This window comes from Dermacentor albipictus, unplaced genomic scaffold, assembly GCF_038994185.2.
Source record: "Dermacentor albipictus isolate Rhodes 1998 colony unplaced genomic scaffold, USDA_Dalb.pri_finalv2 scaffold_51, whole genome shotgun sequence".
Taxonomy (NCBI): domain Eukaryota; kingdom Metazoa; phylum Arthropoda; class Arachnida; order Ixodida; family Ixodidae; genus Dermacentor; species Dermacentor albipictus.
Genome location: NW_027225605.1, coordinates 25,181 through 40,977, shown reverse-complemented (window position 1 = coordinate 40,977; position 15,797 = coordinate 25,181). Strand labels below are relative to the sequence as shown.

General features: G+C 46.0%; 1 protein-coding gene and 1 pseudogene across 1 annotated transcript; one reads left to right on the top strand and one right to left on the bottom strand.

Moving 5' to 3' along the window:
* The first annotated feature begins 7,317 nt into the window (after nt 1–7,317).
* Nucleotides 7,318–10,877, top strand: LOC135899660 (zinc finger and SCAN domain-containing protein 29-like; annotated as a pseudogene).
* Nucleotides 10,878–11,062: 185 nt separating this feature from the next.
* On the bottom strand, nt 11,063–13,193 carry LOC135899661 (putative nuclease HARBI1). The gene is made up of 3 exons (XM_070530132.1): nt 13,049–13,193; nt 12,702–12,823; nt 11,063–12,456 (listed from the first exon to the last, which is right to left on the bottom strand). Exons 1-3 carry the CDS (start codon nt 13,176–13,178, stop codon nt 11,572–11,574), a joined length of 1,137 nt encoding a protein of 378 aa, XP_070386233.1. The 5' UTR covers nt 13,179–13,193; the 3' UTR covers nt 11,063–11,571.
* Nucleotides 13,194–15,797: the final 2,604 nt, after the last annotated feature.

The window sequence follows — 15,797 nt, the reverse complement described above, 5'->3', positions numbered from 1 at the left end:
CCTGTTTTAAGAAACGAGCCAAAAACAGGCGCACACAGGAAACATACGAGAAGACAGGAAAGAGGCTGGAAGAGGCCTGTCTTGTGTATGTTTCCTGTGTCCGTCTTTTTTTTTGCTGTTTTTTTCTTAATGCAATGCACCAACTAGCCCAACAACGTGTTTTACTTCTTGTTTCAATGATAAACCTGAACCTACATGTTCGGAGGTCAGGACCAAAACTCTATGATCAGGAACTTTTCATAATGAGGGATAACTTGAGTGCTTGGCTCTAGGTCGAATAAGTGGCTTCAAATGGGCGCTTATATATTCTGCTAGTCATCCACAAGCATTTTTTTTAAAGCAAACTACAAATTGTTTGTATGACCCACCGATAGAAAAAAATATCGTATTTTAATACTGCGATGTTAAAGTGGGCAGAATTGATATCAAGTTGGAAATATATTTATTTTGCTTTGAAAAAAGAATGAACTGTGTCCGATAGAGAACAAAAATAAACAAATATAATATGAACAAACTAAAATTTCCGGCAATATATTTATGCTAGTTTATATATAACTCACTAGTGTATATCCTGGGCATGCCTATTTATGGACAGCCAGCGGACGTTCAAAATGGGATGTCCCATGGACATCCCGGTGGGATGTCCTTCGGACATCCAAACAGGATATGGACTTCTCCTGTACGTCCCACGGACGTCCGTGTTGGATATCCGGATGGATGGACGTTGGGACTTATGGTGGACGTCCCACGGATATCCGTGGTTACTTGGGTGAACAGAACTCGATATACTTTGTAGAATGACAACGATTACAATCCACAAAAATTGCATGTCTGTGTGATGGTGAATGATGCACCAGGCACCACTTAAGCACCCTGTGTGGTCAAGGTAAGCTTAGGAAGCTGGAGGCTTCAATGAGCACAGTTGGATGTCGCGTGACCTGCTGAGGTATACAGACTTTATGTGGCTGGAATGTTAAAGCAAGGGACAATCACATGCGTGCACTAACCGCTCCTAGCACCCCTCATAATGTTAGCATCATGGTCATCGTGCTCTGCACATGGTGTATCAATGCTCACAGTCATTGAGTGATCCATGTTCATATGTCTTAATTTTAGGTGTTTTACACCATGCTTAGTGTAACCCAGATATTTCCTGCAATTTACACTACCCATTGTGGGATTCTCCGTGCTCTTGGGACAAAGGAACAACACGGCAGTGCAAACAATCACAAGGGCATTTATTACACCTTTCATAGATCAATGCCTGCTAGCCGCGTTGCTAACCACAAAACATGCCGATGGGCGCGCGACAAATCGCGAAAGTCCGACTCGCCGCGACCAGATAGTGAGCGAATATGTTCGCCCCATGCTGGATCTCAACGCCTTCGCGTGTACGGTCACGCGAACGGTGGCGCGTCTGAAGGTGGCCACGCGAGAAAGTCTCGCAGAAGCACGGACCGGCGCACGCGCGGAAGGTCCGCGCCACTCGCCGATCCGCAGCCGAACAGGAAGAGCTTTCTCCTTTTCGCGCACAAGTAACCCCGCCGTGAGGCGGCGTTAGCAGCGCAGCACTCGCGCCATCTCTCGTACTGCGCTTCAGCCGCACCGACCGCCGCGGGCCCCAGGCTACGCGGCAAAGCCGGATTACAGGAGGAGCTACGCGGGAAAACAACGTATCAGGGGACGTATGAGCAAACCTGTTAAAACTATCGTCCGATGCCCCAAGAGGTCCACGTTGGGCAGCCAGATGTGGGGATGTGCGACTCTCACGCGTCCCCTGATACGTTGTTTTCCCGCATAGACCTCAGACTCTGCCCACGCAGCGCTGCGGAAAAAGCAGTCACCAGCGCCCCCATCGGAGCCTTGGCGCGAACTGAGTAGTGCAAGGAGAGCTGTCTACAAGTGAAGGTGCATAGGCCGCAATAGACCCCTCTCTTTCGTTTGTGTTGAGGCATGGCTTCCTAAAAATCAAGGACCTGGAAAGCTTCTTTCGCCCATCCACGCTTCGGAAAGGAAGCTCAGCAAAGCGAAGTACGAGTACAATATAAAATAAAGTCTGTTATTTCGGCGTGCTGCAACTCGCAAGTACAGAGAGCATCAGGTTTGTCTGTATGCATATAGCATAAAAATCTAAGCATTTCAAATTGGTTCATATTGAATATGTCTTGAATACAAGACTTAAGTATCTCCTATTTTTATGTATTTTATTGTAATGTTTTGTCTCGCCATTATTTACAGAGAGTATCCTTTCATAACCTTTTCCAGCTAGGGCAGCAAACAGAGTGAGATCATAACGAAAGAAGCTTCCTACAGTGCCTACGCGCTGCATCTTTCTATCTCGCAGGAGCTACAGCATCGCTCGTACCTTATTTGAACTTTTCGCAGACGCTTCTAGCAACGAGCGCGCACAAATAAATGTAAATGCACGCGACATTTTTTTTTTCTTTACACACGTGCGTTACTTCGCAATTACTCGTCCAGTGCTCCTACAGCAACTTCATTACTCACATTTGAAAAACGCAGTCGAGCAGGCTCAGCACATTGCGAAGCGTGCTATATATCGGCGCAGGACACACAAAATACCGAAAGTATAGAAATGAGCTCGCGATACAACGATGCTCTAGAACAGGACAGGATTTCGAATTCATAAACGAACCAAAATGTTTGGTTAAGCTGACCTGCCAAATCTATCCCTTCCACTTGTTGAGTCAAGCGGAGGAGGACGTTCGTTAAAAGGTGGAGATATCGATGGCACATAAGCAGGATGGTTCGCAACGTTGTTTTTTCTGTTACCAACGAAGTGGCGGCTGCAAATTCTTGAGTTTTCACTTGGTTACCACGGTCCTCCGTTAGGGCTACGCAACACAATTACACAAGAACAAAATTGTCGCACTTTCTCATGCGAGCCGCTGTGTTGTGGGGAATGCAAGTAATCCGATTACCCAACATGTTGAACGGCCCGTATACAGCGCTCTCGCCATTCTCCTTCATACGATCGCGATGGAAATCGGTAAAACTGAACGTTGTTATTCCGTCCTTCACGTTCATGACAATTTACAACACCACAGTAGCGTCGATTAATTGCGGCGTTTCTTCGTAGCGCGCGGAGCTATCGCGGTTGCCGTCGTTTCCGCCATCAGCCTGAAAAGTGAGCCAGCAAGCGCTTTATGGCAGGTCGGCGGCGTGTCCGACTAGCGCAGAAATTCATAGCTCTCTGTCTGGGTGTTAAGGGGAAGCTTTAGCTAGAGTGCTCCTATCTAAATACATGTAAAAGGAGAATTCGTTTTTCTCGGCAACCACTGCACCAAATTAGACGAGGTTTGTTGCATTTACAAGATAAACTTAAAATCTAGTGACTGTTGGTTTCTAATTTTTGAGTTAGGTTGTCAATTTTTTATTAAAAATTGGCAAATATCGAAGATTTTCAAAAAACGAAACTATCAAGTTTACAGCTCTGTAACTCAACCACTAAAAATGATAATAGAATTCTGTGAATGGCATCTAATAGTACATCTAAAGCAGACAAAATTGATATGTTACACATGAATATAAAAAAATTTAATCATAGTGAAATACAACTTTTGCAAAACCGTTGTAACCAACGTAACAAATTCACGTAAGATGTAAAATGACATATTGAATTTGTCCGCTTTGAATGATCTAATGGATGCCGTTTACAGAACCGCGATATCTGTTCTTCATGCAGAACTATGAATTTGTAAATTTCGTGCTTCTATTTTTTTCAAACGGTCAAATATTTGAAAATCGTGTTAAGAACATTCAAGCCCTAAATCGCAATTCCGCTTCCCACAGTCACTAGAATTTGAGTTTCTCTTTTAAATGCAACAAATTTCATCAAAATCGGTCCAGGGGTTATCTCATAAAAACGTTTTTACGTTTTACATGTATTTGAATAGGCCGCGTCGGAGTTGGGCCCGAGCTAAAGCTTCCTCTTAAATTCGCAAAACACTCGCAATATGGTCCAAAATCTAGTTAAATCGTTGTTTCGCCGTCGATAGCTGCATAGGCAACTTAGCAAGGGAGTCGGGCTTCGCACTACTCATTTACTGCCTCTTCGCACCGGCAGGTGGCGCTATGCGTCTTGCAAAACTAGAGTTACTACATATGCTACCGTGCGGTAGCACATACAGTAACTCTATGCAAAACTGACGTCTGACGTCCATAGCTCCCGTCTCCTGTAATCCGGCTTCGCTGCATGGCCTGGGGCCCGCGGCGGTCGGTGTGGTTGAAGCGCAGTAAGAGAGATGGCGCGAGTGTTGCGCTGCTAACGCCGCCTCACGGCGGGGTTACTTGGGCGCAAAAAGGAGAAACAATTCGGCGAGCGGCGCGGACTTTCCGCTCGTGCGCCGGTCCATGCTTCTGCGAGACTCTCGCGTGGCCTCCAGGGGTAGCACACTCTCAAGTTCAACAAATGGCCACAGAGGGCGAAAAAATCGAGCGCGCGCCGCTGTTAACAAAGCCAGCGCAGTAGCATCACTTCGGGATGCTTACGTTCCAACATTTCCCGGTAGAGGCGTCGTAATAAGCTCAATTTTATCTTTCAAACTTTCTCTTACAATTACCGAAGCATTTTTGTTACATAAAAAACAGGGCAAAATTATCATTGCTAATTAAATATTGCACTCCTTGTTAGTAAGTTTACTGTTTCTTCGTCATTATAAACGCAAATAGCGTTCAGCATCATCCATAGAGTTTCTAAACAAGTACCCTAGAGGGAAATGTGGCGCTAGTGTCTACGGGGGTTCTCATGAGTTTAAGGTCATGAACCTTGCCTCAACCTACATGGGAATGATGACCTTGATGAGAAGTACAGGCTTCGGATTGGCTTCGGTTTTTAGACTAGTGGCGTTTCCTTCTGGCGCAGTAAACAAAGCTATACTCAAATATTATCGCGTAAAATCTAATTCTATTTCTGCAGTATGGTATAAAATGTACAACACGCTACATAAACTTTGTATGACTTTGAGATGGAAGCATGGTTTACTATAGTTTGTCACCAGGACACATCAGGGTATGCATACTTGTGCGATTCTGGTCCCAATTTAAAGCCAAAGAAAAATTATTTATTCATTTTTGCAACAGCAAAACAACCGTGCATACTCATCAAGTATTTTTGAAAACAGAAATGTTGTATTGTGACAAAGCGTTGCGCTCTTGAGCGGAATGCTACAAGTGTCGTCTGCTACGACGCCTTCTCGCTGCATTTAACGCGAGACTTTTCTCGCAGACGACAGGCATTTGCGAACTCTCTCGCTCTTTCGAAAGGTTGCGTCGGCTGTCACGATTGCTGAACGTCTTCAAGTACATTTAAGCACATCTGCTGCAGTGCTAGCTAGGACGCTAGTGGCCTCCTACGAGTATGCTTCATCATATTTATATTGGTGTACCGCTTCCGAAGCGTCACAGCGTGGCTTTGCGGGTGCCCATTGTGCGACACTAGACTACAGCTAGGAAGCAGCTATCTTTCCTACCAGAAGTAAGTTAATTTGTGTTCTCCAAGTCCTAAAACACGCATTTCAATGAGCACATAAACGAGCAATGCAAAATGAAGCTCTCAATAAAATTTGATTGTCAAGCCACTAGAAGTACAACTGTATATGTATTGTATCAGTAGTGCCTTCTTTGTCCTATTCTGAAGTTTCATAAAGCACATAACGCTACAGTGCCAACCTAACACACTTAACAAACCAAAGTCCAAATGCTCAAAACATGTTCTTTCAACGTTTACGATGCCGCCACTTTCTCGTCAGGGCTTCGACGCCACACCGCAACACAAGCATCGTCCCAGTCGCTGGCCCAGCGCGCTATCGCCACTCCGAGCAACATAACAAAGGCAGAGAGCTTTGCGTTGCACTGTCCCACTGCAGGTTATAGCGATTGCGCTTGGAGCGAAAACAAAACTGCCAAAAAAAAATACTCGTAGACTGGTTCGCCAGTCAATAGAATGCCAATCCGAAGCCTGTACTTCCCATCATTCCCATGATACACACTCTTAGAAAAATTTACACCCTTTGGAGCTTATCTTGTCCCACAACAATAATCGTCATCCGTCTTCCCCGCGTTTCCTTTCGCTAACGCGGCGAGCCCGGTACTTCCCAGTCACGAACGGCATGCGCGTTATCAGTGTGACGCAGCATTCTCGACAGGAAAGTAGCGAGCGCCGAGTTTTCAGGAAAGGAAACGCAAGCAAGGGAGATGACGATTATTGTTGTGAGACAAATTTACACCCCAAAGGGTGCAACAGTTTTAAGAGTGTGCACTCTTAAAACGGTTGCACCCTTTGGGGTGTATATTTGTCCCACAACCATAATCGTCATCTGCCATGCTTGCGTTTAACTCTTAAAAAGGTTGCACCCTTTGGGGTGTATATTTGTCCCACAACAATAATCGTCATCTGCCTAGCTTGCGTTTCCTTACTTGAAAACTCGGCGCTCGCTACTTTCCTGTCGAGAATGCTGCGTCATACTGATAAGGCGCATGCCGTTCGTGACTGGAAAGCACCGGGCTCGCAGCGTTAAAGAAAGGAAATGCGGGCAGCACGGATGACGATTATTGTTGTGGGACAAGATACGCCCCAAAGGGTGTAAATTTTTCTAAGAGTGTTCCTTTCCTGAAAACTCGGCGCTCGCTACTTTCCTGTCGAGAATGCTGCGTCACACTGATAACGCGCATGCCATTCGTGACTGGAAAGTGCCGGGCTCGCAGCGTTAAAGAAAGGAAACGCGGGCAACACGGATGACGATTATTGTTGTGGGACAAGATACGCCCCAAAGGGTGTAAATTTTTCTAAGAGTGTAGTACACTGTACCCATGATTATGGTGGCCCCTCTAGCCACCATACCATGATGGTTGAACGATCGCAGCGCCAGATTTGCCTCTAGGTATACTAATATGAAACTCTATGGCATCATCGATCTTTCACGTGACCTCTGGCCTGGATTTAAAATTTTTACCGGTATTTTCGAGTGCACGGCGGCACGGATTCATTCGTTCATACACTCAGACTGGCTGCTTCTTTGTTTCTAAAACTAGTTTCTTGCGCTTCGATGTCTCGCGTTATTTAACTTGGAGTGAAGTTGCTTGTTTGTAAGTGGACATGTAAGCCCGGAAGTTGGGTTGGTAACTTTGTCACACAATGGGTGCGTTAAGTTAAGGCGCTCGAGCGCGCTCTAGCCAGCAGAGTGCGCTCTTTTAAACTTAACGGCTAAAAAGCGACTTCCGGTGCGTGATTCCGGACGGAGCGCGCTCTACGCGCACCACGCGCACCATCCTGGAAACGGTGCGCGAGAGCGCGCGCCTGCTACGGCTTCCGGAAAAATGACGTGTTTCCTACCCTTTCCACTGATGCAACTCCGTTCTCCTTGCCCACTCGTTTCTCCCGCCACCGCGCAGCCGGGCGCCTGAAGCAGGCGTGATCGGGAACTTGTGTTGGCGCGGTTTGAGCTTGGCGCGAACCGAAAATGACGGCACGTTCATTACTTGCCAGACGCACAGGTACGTAACCGAATAGTCGCAGTTTGGCACCTTCTCGTCGCTACATTCATGTGTGCGACTTCTTCAGGTCCTCATGTTATCATGCAAGAGGTTGGGGCAGTTGAAGTGACGTCGGTGGAAGCGTCTTCGCCCTTGGATGGCGTAGTGCACATATTCGGTGACGGTGAGTACTAATAAAAGAGGAACATCTTCAAGGACCAGTCGGTGCATTGTGACGGTGGTTGACTAATGGCGCAAGCTACGTAAAGGATAACTCACTAGGATAAACCCGAAGACAGTTGAAGTGCTTTGTGTTATCGTTCACCCGGTCTGCGCAATTAGTTAACCGCTGCACGTAATCGCACCGTCTTTGTCTGCTTTTCACATTCTGATGTCCTCTAAATATGTTTTCTTTTTTTTTTTGTTTCCAGATGCTAACGGTCCTTCAATGCCACTTGCAGAGCCAGGAAACGAAGGCTGTGAGTATGCCTTGTTTTGGGGGTCACGATATCCCAGCTTTCGCACTGTCATTTCACATTTCACTGTAAGCACGTAATTTTCCACGAAGGCATCGTGTCCACCTAATATACATGATTTGTTGTACGTGTAGTACATTGTGACTATAATGTAGCATCCGTGTGAGGCTGTGTGTGCTGCCAAACCTTCCCACAAACCGACACGCACCTTTTTTTCTGCTAGCTTTAGTAAAGTTGATCAACACGCTGCGTCGGGCTGATTGCTGACGACGCATTAAATTTATTGGCCGCCTTGTCACCCACTTTTTCTGCCTTTTTGCGGATTGTATGCTTTTATTATTTATTTATTCACAAATTACCCTGCAACGCCCATAGTTTGGGCGTTAGAGCAGGGGGGTTACAACATGGAATAAAATACATTTTCACTTGCCCTGTGCACTTGCTTTTGATTCAGCCTGTTCCAATAGTTAACTGGTCGGACAAAAATGAGTTAGCATACATGTTCGTCTAAGTGGCAGAGCACTCCAGGATTTTGCAATCATGATCAGTGCGCCTTGAGTTGTAACGAGGTTTCCTGAGGTAGATTTCGCTGTTAAATCCAGCATTGTTATAGTAAATCAAATATGAACATTTTAACCTAAGTTTATTCCTTTATCATTTTACAGACTGTGTGCAGATATTGCACCCAGCATTGATAAACTAAATGCATATCTTTTTTCAGTTATTTGTATTTGTTATTTCTGTTAATGTAGCATTAAGTAGTGCCACTTCGTAAAATGGTAACCTAGCAGTCATGCAGCATATGTTCCTTATTTTTTTTATTTCCCAGGTGACCACATGAATGAGTATGACCTCTGCGTGGCCGATGATAAATTTGGCTGCGACTGGGACCTGGCGGGTGACCACAATTACAACAGTAATTCCACACATAATTTTTAAACAGTGTACCTCATCATCATCATTTATTGTACCCTTAAAAAGGGGTCTTTTACAAGGCATTACATAGGGGGGTTAAGAGATACCAAAGGACACGTCATAACATGCATGTAATATTTGACAGAACAGCTGAACAAATTAATGTGAAACAAGATAATATAGTTGCTGTCAATGGTATCACGGGTAGTAATAACATTTATAGAAGATATTAAGGAATCAGATACTGAGAAGAATAAAAGTAATGTTGAATAATAGATGTATCGACGATATTACAGGCAATGAGATGCAAAGCATGCACAGTGAGGAACAAAATTGCAATCATTCTTTAAACCCGACACTGTATACATGTTATCAAAATAAAAGTGAGAGGCGTACAAGCTTTTATTGAAAGTCTACATAGTATGAGGATCAAACAAAAGCTGATGATAAGGACACTCTAAATTTGGCTGCGTCATGCTCGAGAATGACAGCTGCGGGTACACTGTTCCACTCTCGAATAGCTGACTGGAGGCAAGATTTCTTAAGTACAGGTGTAGAGCCATAAAGATGTTGGACGCTTGTTGGAGCATTGTCACTGCTGGTGAAAAATATATGAAGTATTGCACACATTGAACTTTGTGTGCAGGCTTGTTATGGGCTGTTTTCTCTTCAGTTCTCGTCACATATACTGACATTAAAACTTTAATTTCTGCAGGTGACCCTAATGAAGGCTCCAGCTTTCATCGTGCTGAAGCTGGTACAGCAAGGGATGCCACAAACTGGTCCCATGCTGAGGTTCTTCTTTTGATTGCAAGCTACCAGCGTCACATACTAGATTTTCATGACAGGAAGAAAAAGAGAAAACATATTTGGATGCAAATAAGCACAGAAATGAGGGAGCGCGGCTATTTGAGAACAGCCTCTGATTGCGAGACGAAATTTAAAGGTCTAAAAAGAACCTATGATAAACATCGGCAACACAAGCGGAAGGGATAGGAAGGAGTGGCCCTTCTACAGGGAGATGGAGAACCTGTTGTCTTCAAGTGCAGAGTACCAAGCACCCATTTCATCTAGCATGCCTACGCAGCCCTCCACATCAGTCACGTCACCTGTTGGTGTACAGCTCTTGGGACCGGCTCGGGAAACTCATGGAGCCACTGGTGAGAACACTGATGGTTTTTCTGATGAGCGTTGCTTCCAACACAATGCGGCACAAGTTGCTGCCAAGGCAAAACGCCAGCAACTCTGTTGCAAGACATCCTGAGCAACATGGAGGCATGGCAGGATGAAGAACGCCAACGCTACAAGCAGCAACTAAAGATGCAAAGAATGAAGCTGAAAATGCTAAAGCTCATTGTGGACAGCACCATTTAAGATTTTTATTAATTAAACCAGTTATTTTCTGGAGTTAAATAAAAACAGGAACGCATTTTTTTTTTCGGCTCGCATTACTGCCAGCAGCCTAGGTGTCTGACTGTGGAATGCACACTCAGAATGTACATTCGACAATTTTGTTTTGCTATGGTCAATGTAAAGTGTTTTAGAAAGTGTGCAGAGTGTATGCTGTTAACCTTATAAATTCTAGATTTCTAAAACAAGAAATGTGGTTTTTAGAATGACTCGCTTTGAATCTAAAATAGTATCAAGTTTATTTCAGTAAGCTGCTGATTAATAAGTAGGCATTACCTGCACTTCCAAGTGTTGTCACTTGAGTCCGATCGGTATTCAAATGGGATTATACTGGTGCCAAAAATCTCAATTTGTTTAAATGGACAACAGGCTTTGTTCTGCCGATATGGTTGCCTTTTCTTTTTGTGCCTTGCTATGGTTTTGGTATTGTCTTTTCGTGCTAGAGAATACTTTTGTTTGCATACTTGGCAGCTTGCCGTTTGTTCAGCTTCGAAGTTTTTTTTTTTTTTTTTTGCTCTGTCAAAATAGATTTGTGCTGAAGTTTCTACCGGTGACACTACTCCCTCTACCTTTCTGTTGCAGTAGACTTTTCTTGGTGGTTGCTGTCTTTGACATTTATAACGCTTTCACACTTGGTTTATTGGCCAGCCTGCTCTTTATTTTTTTGCAGTCTCAAAACAATCAGCTTGCTGTTTGCTCTGGTTCAAATAGTTCTGTGCTGAAATTGCTTGCTTGTGGCATTGCATTTCTTTGTGTTGATGTATATATATGTAGGTATTGACGTACATAGTTGCCGTGTGGTTCCAACACTTTAAGAGTTTTGTTTTTTTAGAGCATCTATTGCTCATTGTTTCAACACAAAGCCTTCTGGGAACGAAAGTGGTTTCTATGTAGTGCCTTATGCTGATATTGTATATCTTGTAAGGACTTGAAGAATTTTATACAGACTAATCACCTGTTCCCATGTATGTTGCTGCACTTCTCAATGGAAACACATGAAAAAGCAACACTACTTGAAGTACAAACACTAGTCACATACATGAAGCAGTGCCATTTGTGTTCATATTTTGCTTTATGATAGAGGTGCAAGTACTCAGTTTATTTCATAAGTGTTTTATTTATACCAACAATTCACAACATAAAAAATGTCCGAGGACAGTACATGAAATGTTTTTTGTTATGGCTACTATTGTTTACCAAAACGCAATAAACGGTGGTTAATACAAACATTTAAATGCTGAAGCTGCCAGTATCTGTTTGTTTTCATGCCTGTTTTCTACAAAGCCAACATTACTGCTCGGCGCTTAAGTGCACCCCTGCTCTCCGAAACTCCTGTGGAGTTCCCATCAAAAGATGGATCGTCGTCATCACCTTCCTCCTCCAGGCCCTCACAATCAAAGGAATCGTTTGACATAAGAATGATGTTGTGCAGAACACATGATGCCAGCACATATTTACTAATGAGTGCAGAGTCTTTCATGTCAAGGTATTTCAACCGCCTGAATTTGCCTTTTAGCTGTGCGAATGCACGCTCAATTACTGATTTTGCTGCGCCTAGTCTTTCATTGAATTTTATTTCTTGTGCACTTAGATGGCCATTATTTCTGTAAGGTCGCATGAGTCCGACAGACAGTGCATAGGCGGAGTCGCCAAGAATATGGAAGTTAGCCGGTAACTTCTCTACTAGCCTGTCCAGACCTGATGCACTGAACACCTTGGCATCGTGCATTCTTCCTGGAGAGCCTGCATGCACATGGGTGAATGCCATGTTGCTGTCACAGCACCCCTGCAGGATGATTGAGTGAAACTCTTTCCTGTTGTAATAAGCATCCTGCTCGTTCTCTGGGGCTTTGATAGCGATATGGCAACCGTCCAGAGCACGGACAACTCCAGGAAACCGCCACTTTCGGTAGAATTCATGGGCTACATCCTGCAGTGACAAAGGCCACTGGATAAAGTCTGGTGCTGCACCTGCCCAAAGTTCAATGATGTTGTTGACAACGTAGTGCAGCAGGCCCTTGTTGACTCCAAAACGGTCGGCAACACCTCGGAAGGACTCTTGGTTGCCAAGCAACCACAGAGCCATTAACACCTTTGTATGGAGAGGTATCCTTGGTGTCCTTTCCGTGGTGAGTCTCTCCTGTGTGATCTGCAGCAGGACCTGGAAGCCAACAGCTAGCACAGTTTTATGATTGCTAGCTTGTACTTAGTGCGCTTAGCATCAATAAGAACCGTTCAGTGAGCACTGATATTCTTAGTAGACTAGTTACATTTAATCTGGTCCTCGCGAAACAAAAGCAATGTTGTGTACGGCGACCTTCTGCAAAAATAATGCACAGACTGTCGATGAGCGCGTGACTGCAGATTAAACCGCGTGCGTTGTTTCAAACTGATAGGACTACTTACCTCAAAAGTGCTTCTGTCCATCCTGAAGTGCTCTTTGAATTGTGTGTCCGTGTATCTGGGCACAACGTTGATGACATAATTCTGGATGCCTCGGATCATACGGCTTTCTGTCCTCTTGCGATCTGCAATAAATTTCGATGGAAGCGAAATGCAAAAACGCCCGTGTGCTTGCGTTGTACTGCACGTTAAAGAACGGCAGGCGGTCAAAGTTAATCCGGAGCCCTCCACTACAGCGTGTCTCATAATCAGATCTGGATTTGGCGCGTAAAGCACCAGAAAGAAGCAGATCTGCAATGAGTCATCAGTCGGCATACCAAGGAGCAGAAATAAATCCTCTGATACGGTACCTCTTAAAACAGCACGAACAGCTTGCATCGCATAGGTGAGCCGCTGCTGCTGCCTCCGTCGCCGCGCGTCAAGTTCTTCTACCTCTTCATCGTCCAACAAGAACTGCAGGAGTACGGTCGGCGGGGCCATTTTTGAAAAGCGCGCGAAGAGCGATAGCGGATGCGGAAGCAACGTAACATTCGCCAGACGGCGCGTTCGTGCACCCGAAAGCAGTCGGCGAAAATCGCAGTTTTCCTCCCTCTTTTTTGGCTTCTGGATTGGATTGGCGCGGCTCGCTACGTGCTTGCGCGCGCAGATTGGTGTGCGCCTGGTTTCTGCACTAGGCTGTTATGCGATCGCTTTTTCGAGCGCAGATTGATTTGAGCGTGGTTTCTGCACTAGGCTTTTGCATGATCGCCTGCTTTTTGCACTGGGCTTTCAAAAGGCCGCGGCGAAGTGAGCGTCGCTTACTGCAGGCGGCGGCAAGTGATTTGGCTCGCGTACTGCGTGAGCAAAAACATAGGCACGTGGCTCATGAAGGAGATGACCGGCGACTTGCTTAATCTGTCGGACCATGTCATCGCCGACTGGAGGAACTACGCTCGTGAGGTCGTGCGGGACGAGCTGCTGGCGCGACCCCCACTCGGCGGCCCCGGGAGGATTGTGCAAATTGATGAATGCCTCCTTCGCGGCAAGCGAAAATACAATCGAGGCCGCCTGATGACGGGCGACAACGTTTCGCCGAGCCGCCAAAATTACGGCGGCATTGCAGATCGTGGACCATGGGTATTCGGCATGATCTGCGTGATCACCGGGGAACTCTAAAACCCCTCAATCTCTCAAAGTAGCGCCATTCACTTCTCTCCTCCTCCGCTCGGCCTCGACGGTGGCGCCGCCGGTGGTGGGCCTGCCGTAGCAGACGACGGCTAACACGCTACGGGAGGAAATCCGCGGAAAAGTTCGTTCGAGTCCTGCGGAGCAGTTTTTATGCGAAGCATATTACGAGAGCTCAACCCAGCTCCTCAGGCGCGGCGGTGTCGCCTTCAATACCACGTGACACCGTGACGTCAAGACAGGAGAAACTGGGCTCCAACTCGCGCCGTCGCGGTGGTATATAAGCAGCTGCGCTTGTTTCTAGGTGGCTTTGGCTCAACTCTTGCTAGATGGGCTGGGTGGGAATCGAACCAGGGTCTCCGGTGTGCGAGACGGAGACGCTACCACTGAGCCACGAGTACGATGCTTCAAAGCGGTACAAAAGCGCCACTAGTGAATGCGGTGTTGCCTTAGAAACGAGCTGTTTCTAAGGCTCAGGCATGCGTCGCTTGCCCAGGCGCACATTTCGTTGCCGCGCCGAACGCTGCGTTGCTCGACGCTCACCGCGTCCAATGCGGGGCGCGTAGTCGCTGCGCCGTAGCCCACTGTCTTACACCCCTTGGCGGGTCGACGGGAACGCTGTCGCGTTCCACTCTTGAAGGCGAAGCAGAGTAATTCGTATGAGTTGTTTCTTCGTCTAGCCGAACCAAATATAGCCAAGTAACAGCAGTTCACCAGGCTAAACAGTGGTTCAACAACTAAAATAAAGGCTAGTATGCTTCGCATCCTGGGCTTAACCTTAGCTAAGCCACAGCCATTTTTTTCAATCTAGATCTTGCTTTGTCAGTCGGTAACTGGCCTTAAGAATGTCGTGTCGGATTTGCGGAAGAAATAGAGAAAAGCACCATTATTCAAGGCGTATTTAAGGCGTAAAGCGCGCGCACGTTGAAAGTTCGTGTTGCTGAAACACGACATAAGCACGCGGTGTGCTCAGACACGCGAGTAATTACCAGAGTTTCAGGTTTTGACAGCGTGAAAGTATGTGCACGTGGTTTCGTTGGTTAATTTACGTACCAGCAGGATGCTTTTGTTCGGCCGGCGCGTTCGAGAGATTCCGACTGTCTGCGGTCAGCAATGCCTGGCAGCAGGGCCGTTTCTGTTCCGCGCCTTTTACAGATGTACGTAGCTCATGCACAGGTTGTGGTGGCCATGAGCAACGTTTTCACACATAGGCGGTATAGATATGAACAATGTACCAGCATATGAAATCGTTATTTATTTATTACAGTGCAAATGGTTAGAATTTGACAGAAAAAAAAAGAAGGAACTTGATGGAACAACCGGAAAGAGGTTAAGAAAATAATTATCCCCCTCCCCTCATTGGCACCAGCAACACTTTTGTTGAAGTGCTAATTTTATCTCTGTATACTACTTGCGTCTGTATTCTTTTGCGTTGTAAGTTTTCACAAGGAAGCAGTGTTGCGTTAACTGGAACAGTCAAGGCACACAAGACAGAAAAAAGTTTATTCTTGGGTTTTACATCCCAACACCACGATCTCATAAGGCACGCCATAATGGGGGCTCCGGATTAATTTTTTTCCAGCTGGGGTTCTTTAACGCGACCCCAATGCACTGGACACGGGCCCGTTTTGACACGGGCGTCAAAAGAAGAGGTTGAAGGAGCCGTGGCACTTGCTTCACAAAGCCGCACGTTCTTTGCCACTTGCTCGAAGTCAGCCCGCCCGATCTTGTGAATCCACACTTTTCTTCGTTTCGCGTTGCGCCCGGTGGATGGTAAAGCAAAAAGCTTTTCGCCGTCACTGGGTCTGTTGTGGCAACCGTAGGCGCAGCAGCACGGCATCGCAATTAAGCACTCGGCCCTAACACATTGCATAAAACTACCGCGCTCCTTCAAACCGCCTGCCGTACTTTCGTCGCGCAGGCCCAAGAATGGGG

Bases quoted from the DNA above. Each gene is read 5' to 3' on its own strand.
- LOC135899661 (XM_070530132.1), bottom strand. From the start codon at position 13,178: ATGGCCCCGCCGACCGTACTCCTGCAGTTCTTGTTGGACGATGAAGAG. The intron at 12,824-13,048 runs GTACCGTATCAG...AATTTATTGCAG, and splicing joins TGTTCGTGCTGTTTTAAGAG to ATCGCAAGAGGACAGAAAGC. The intron at 12,457-12,701 runs GTAAGTAGTCCT...GTTGGCTTCCAG, and splicing joins TGGACAGAAGCACTTTTGAG to GTCCTGCTGCAGATCACACA.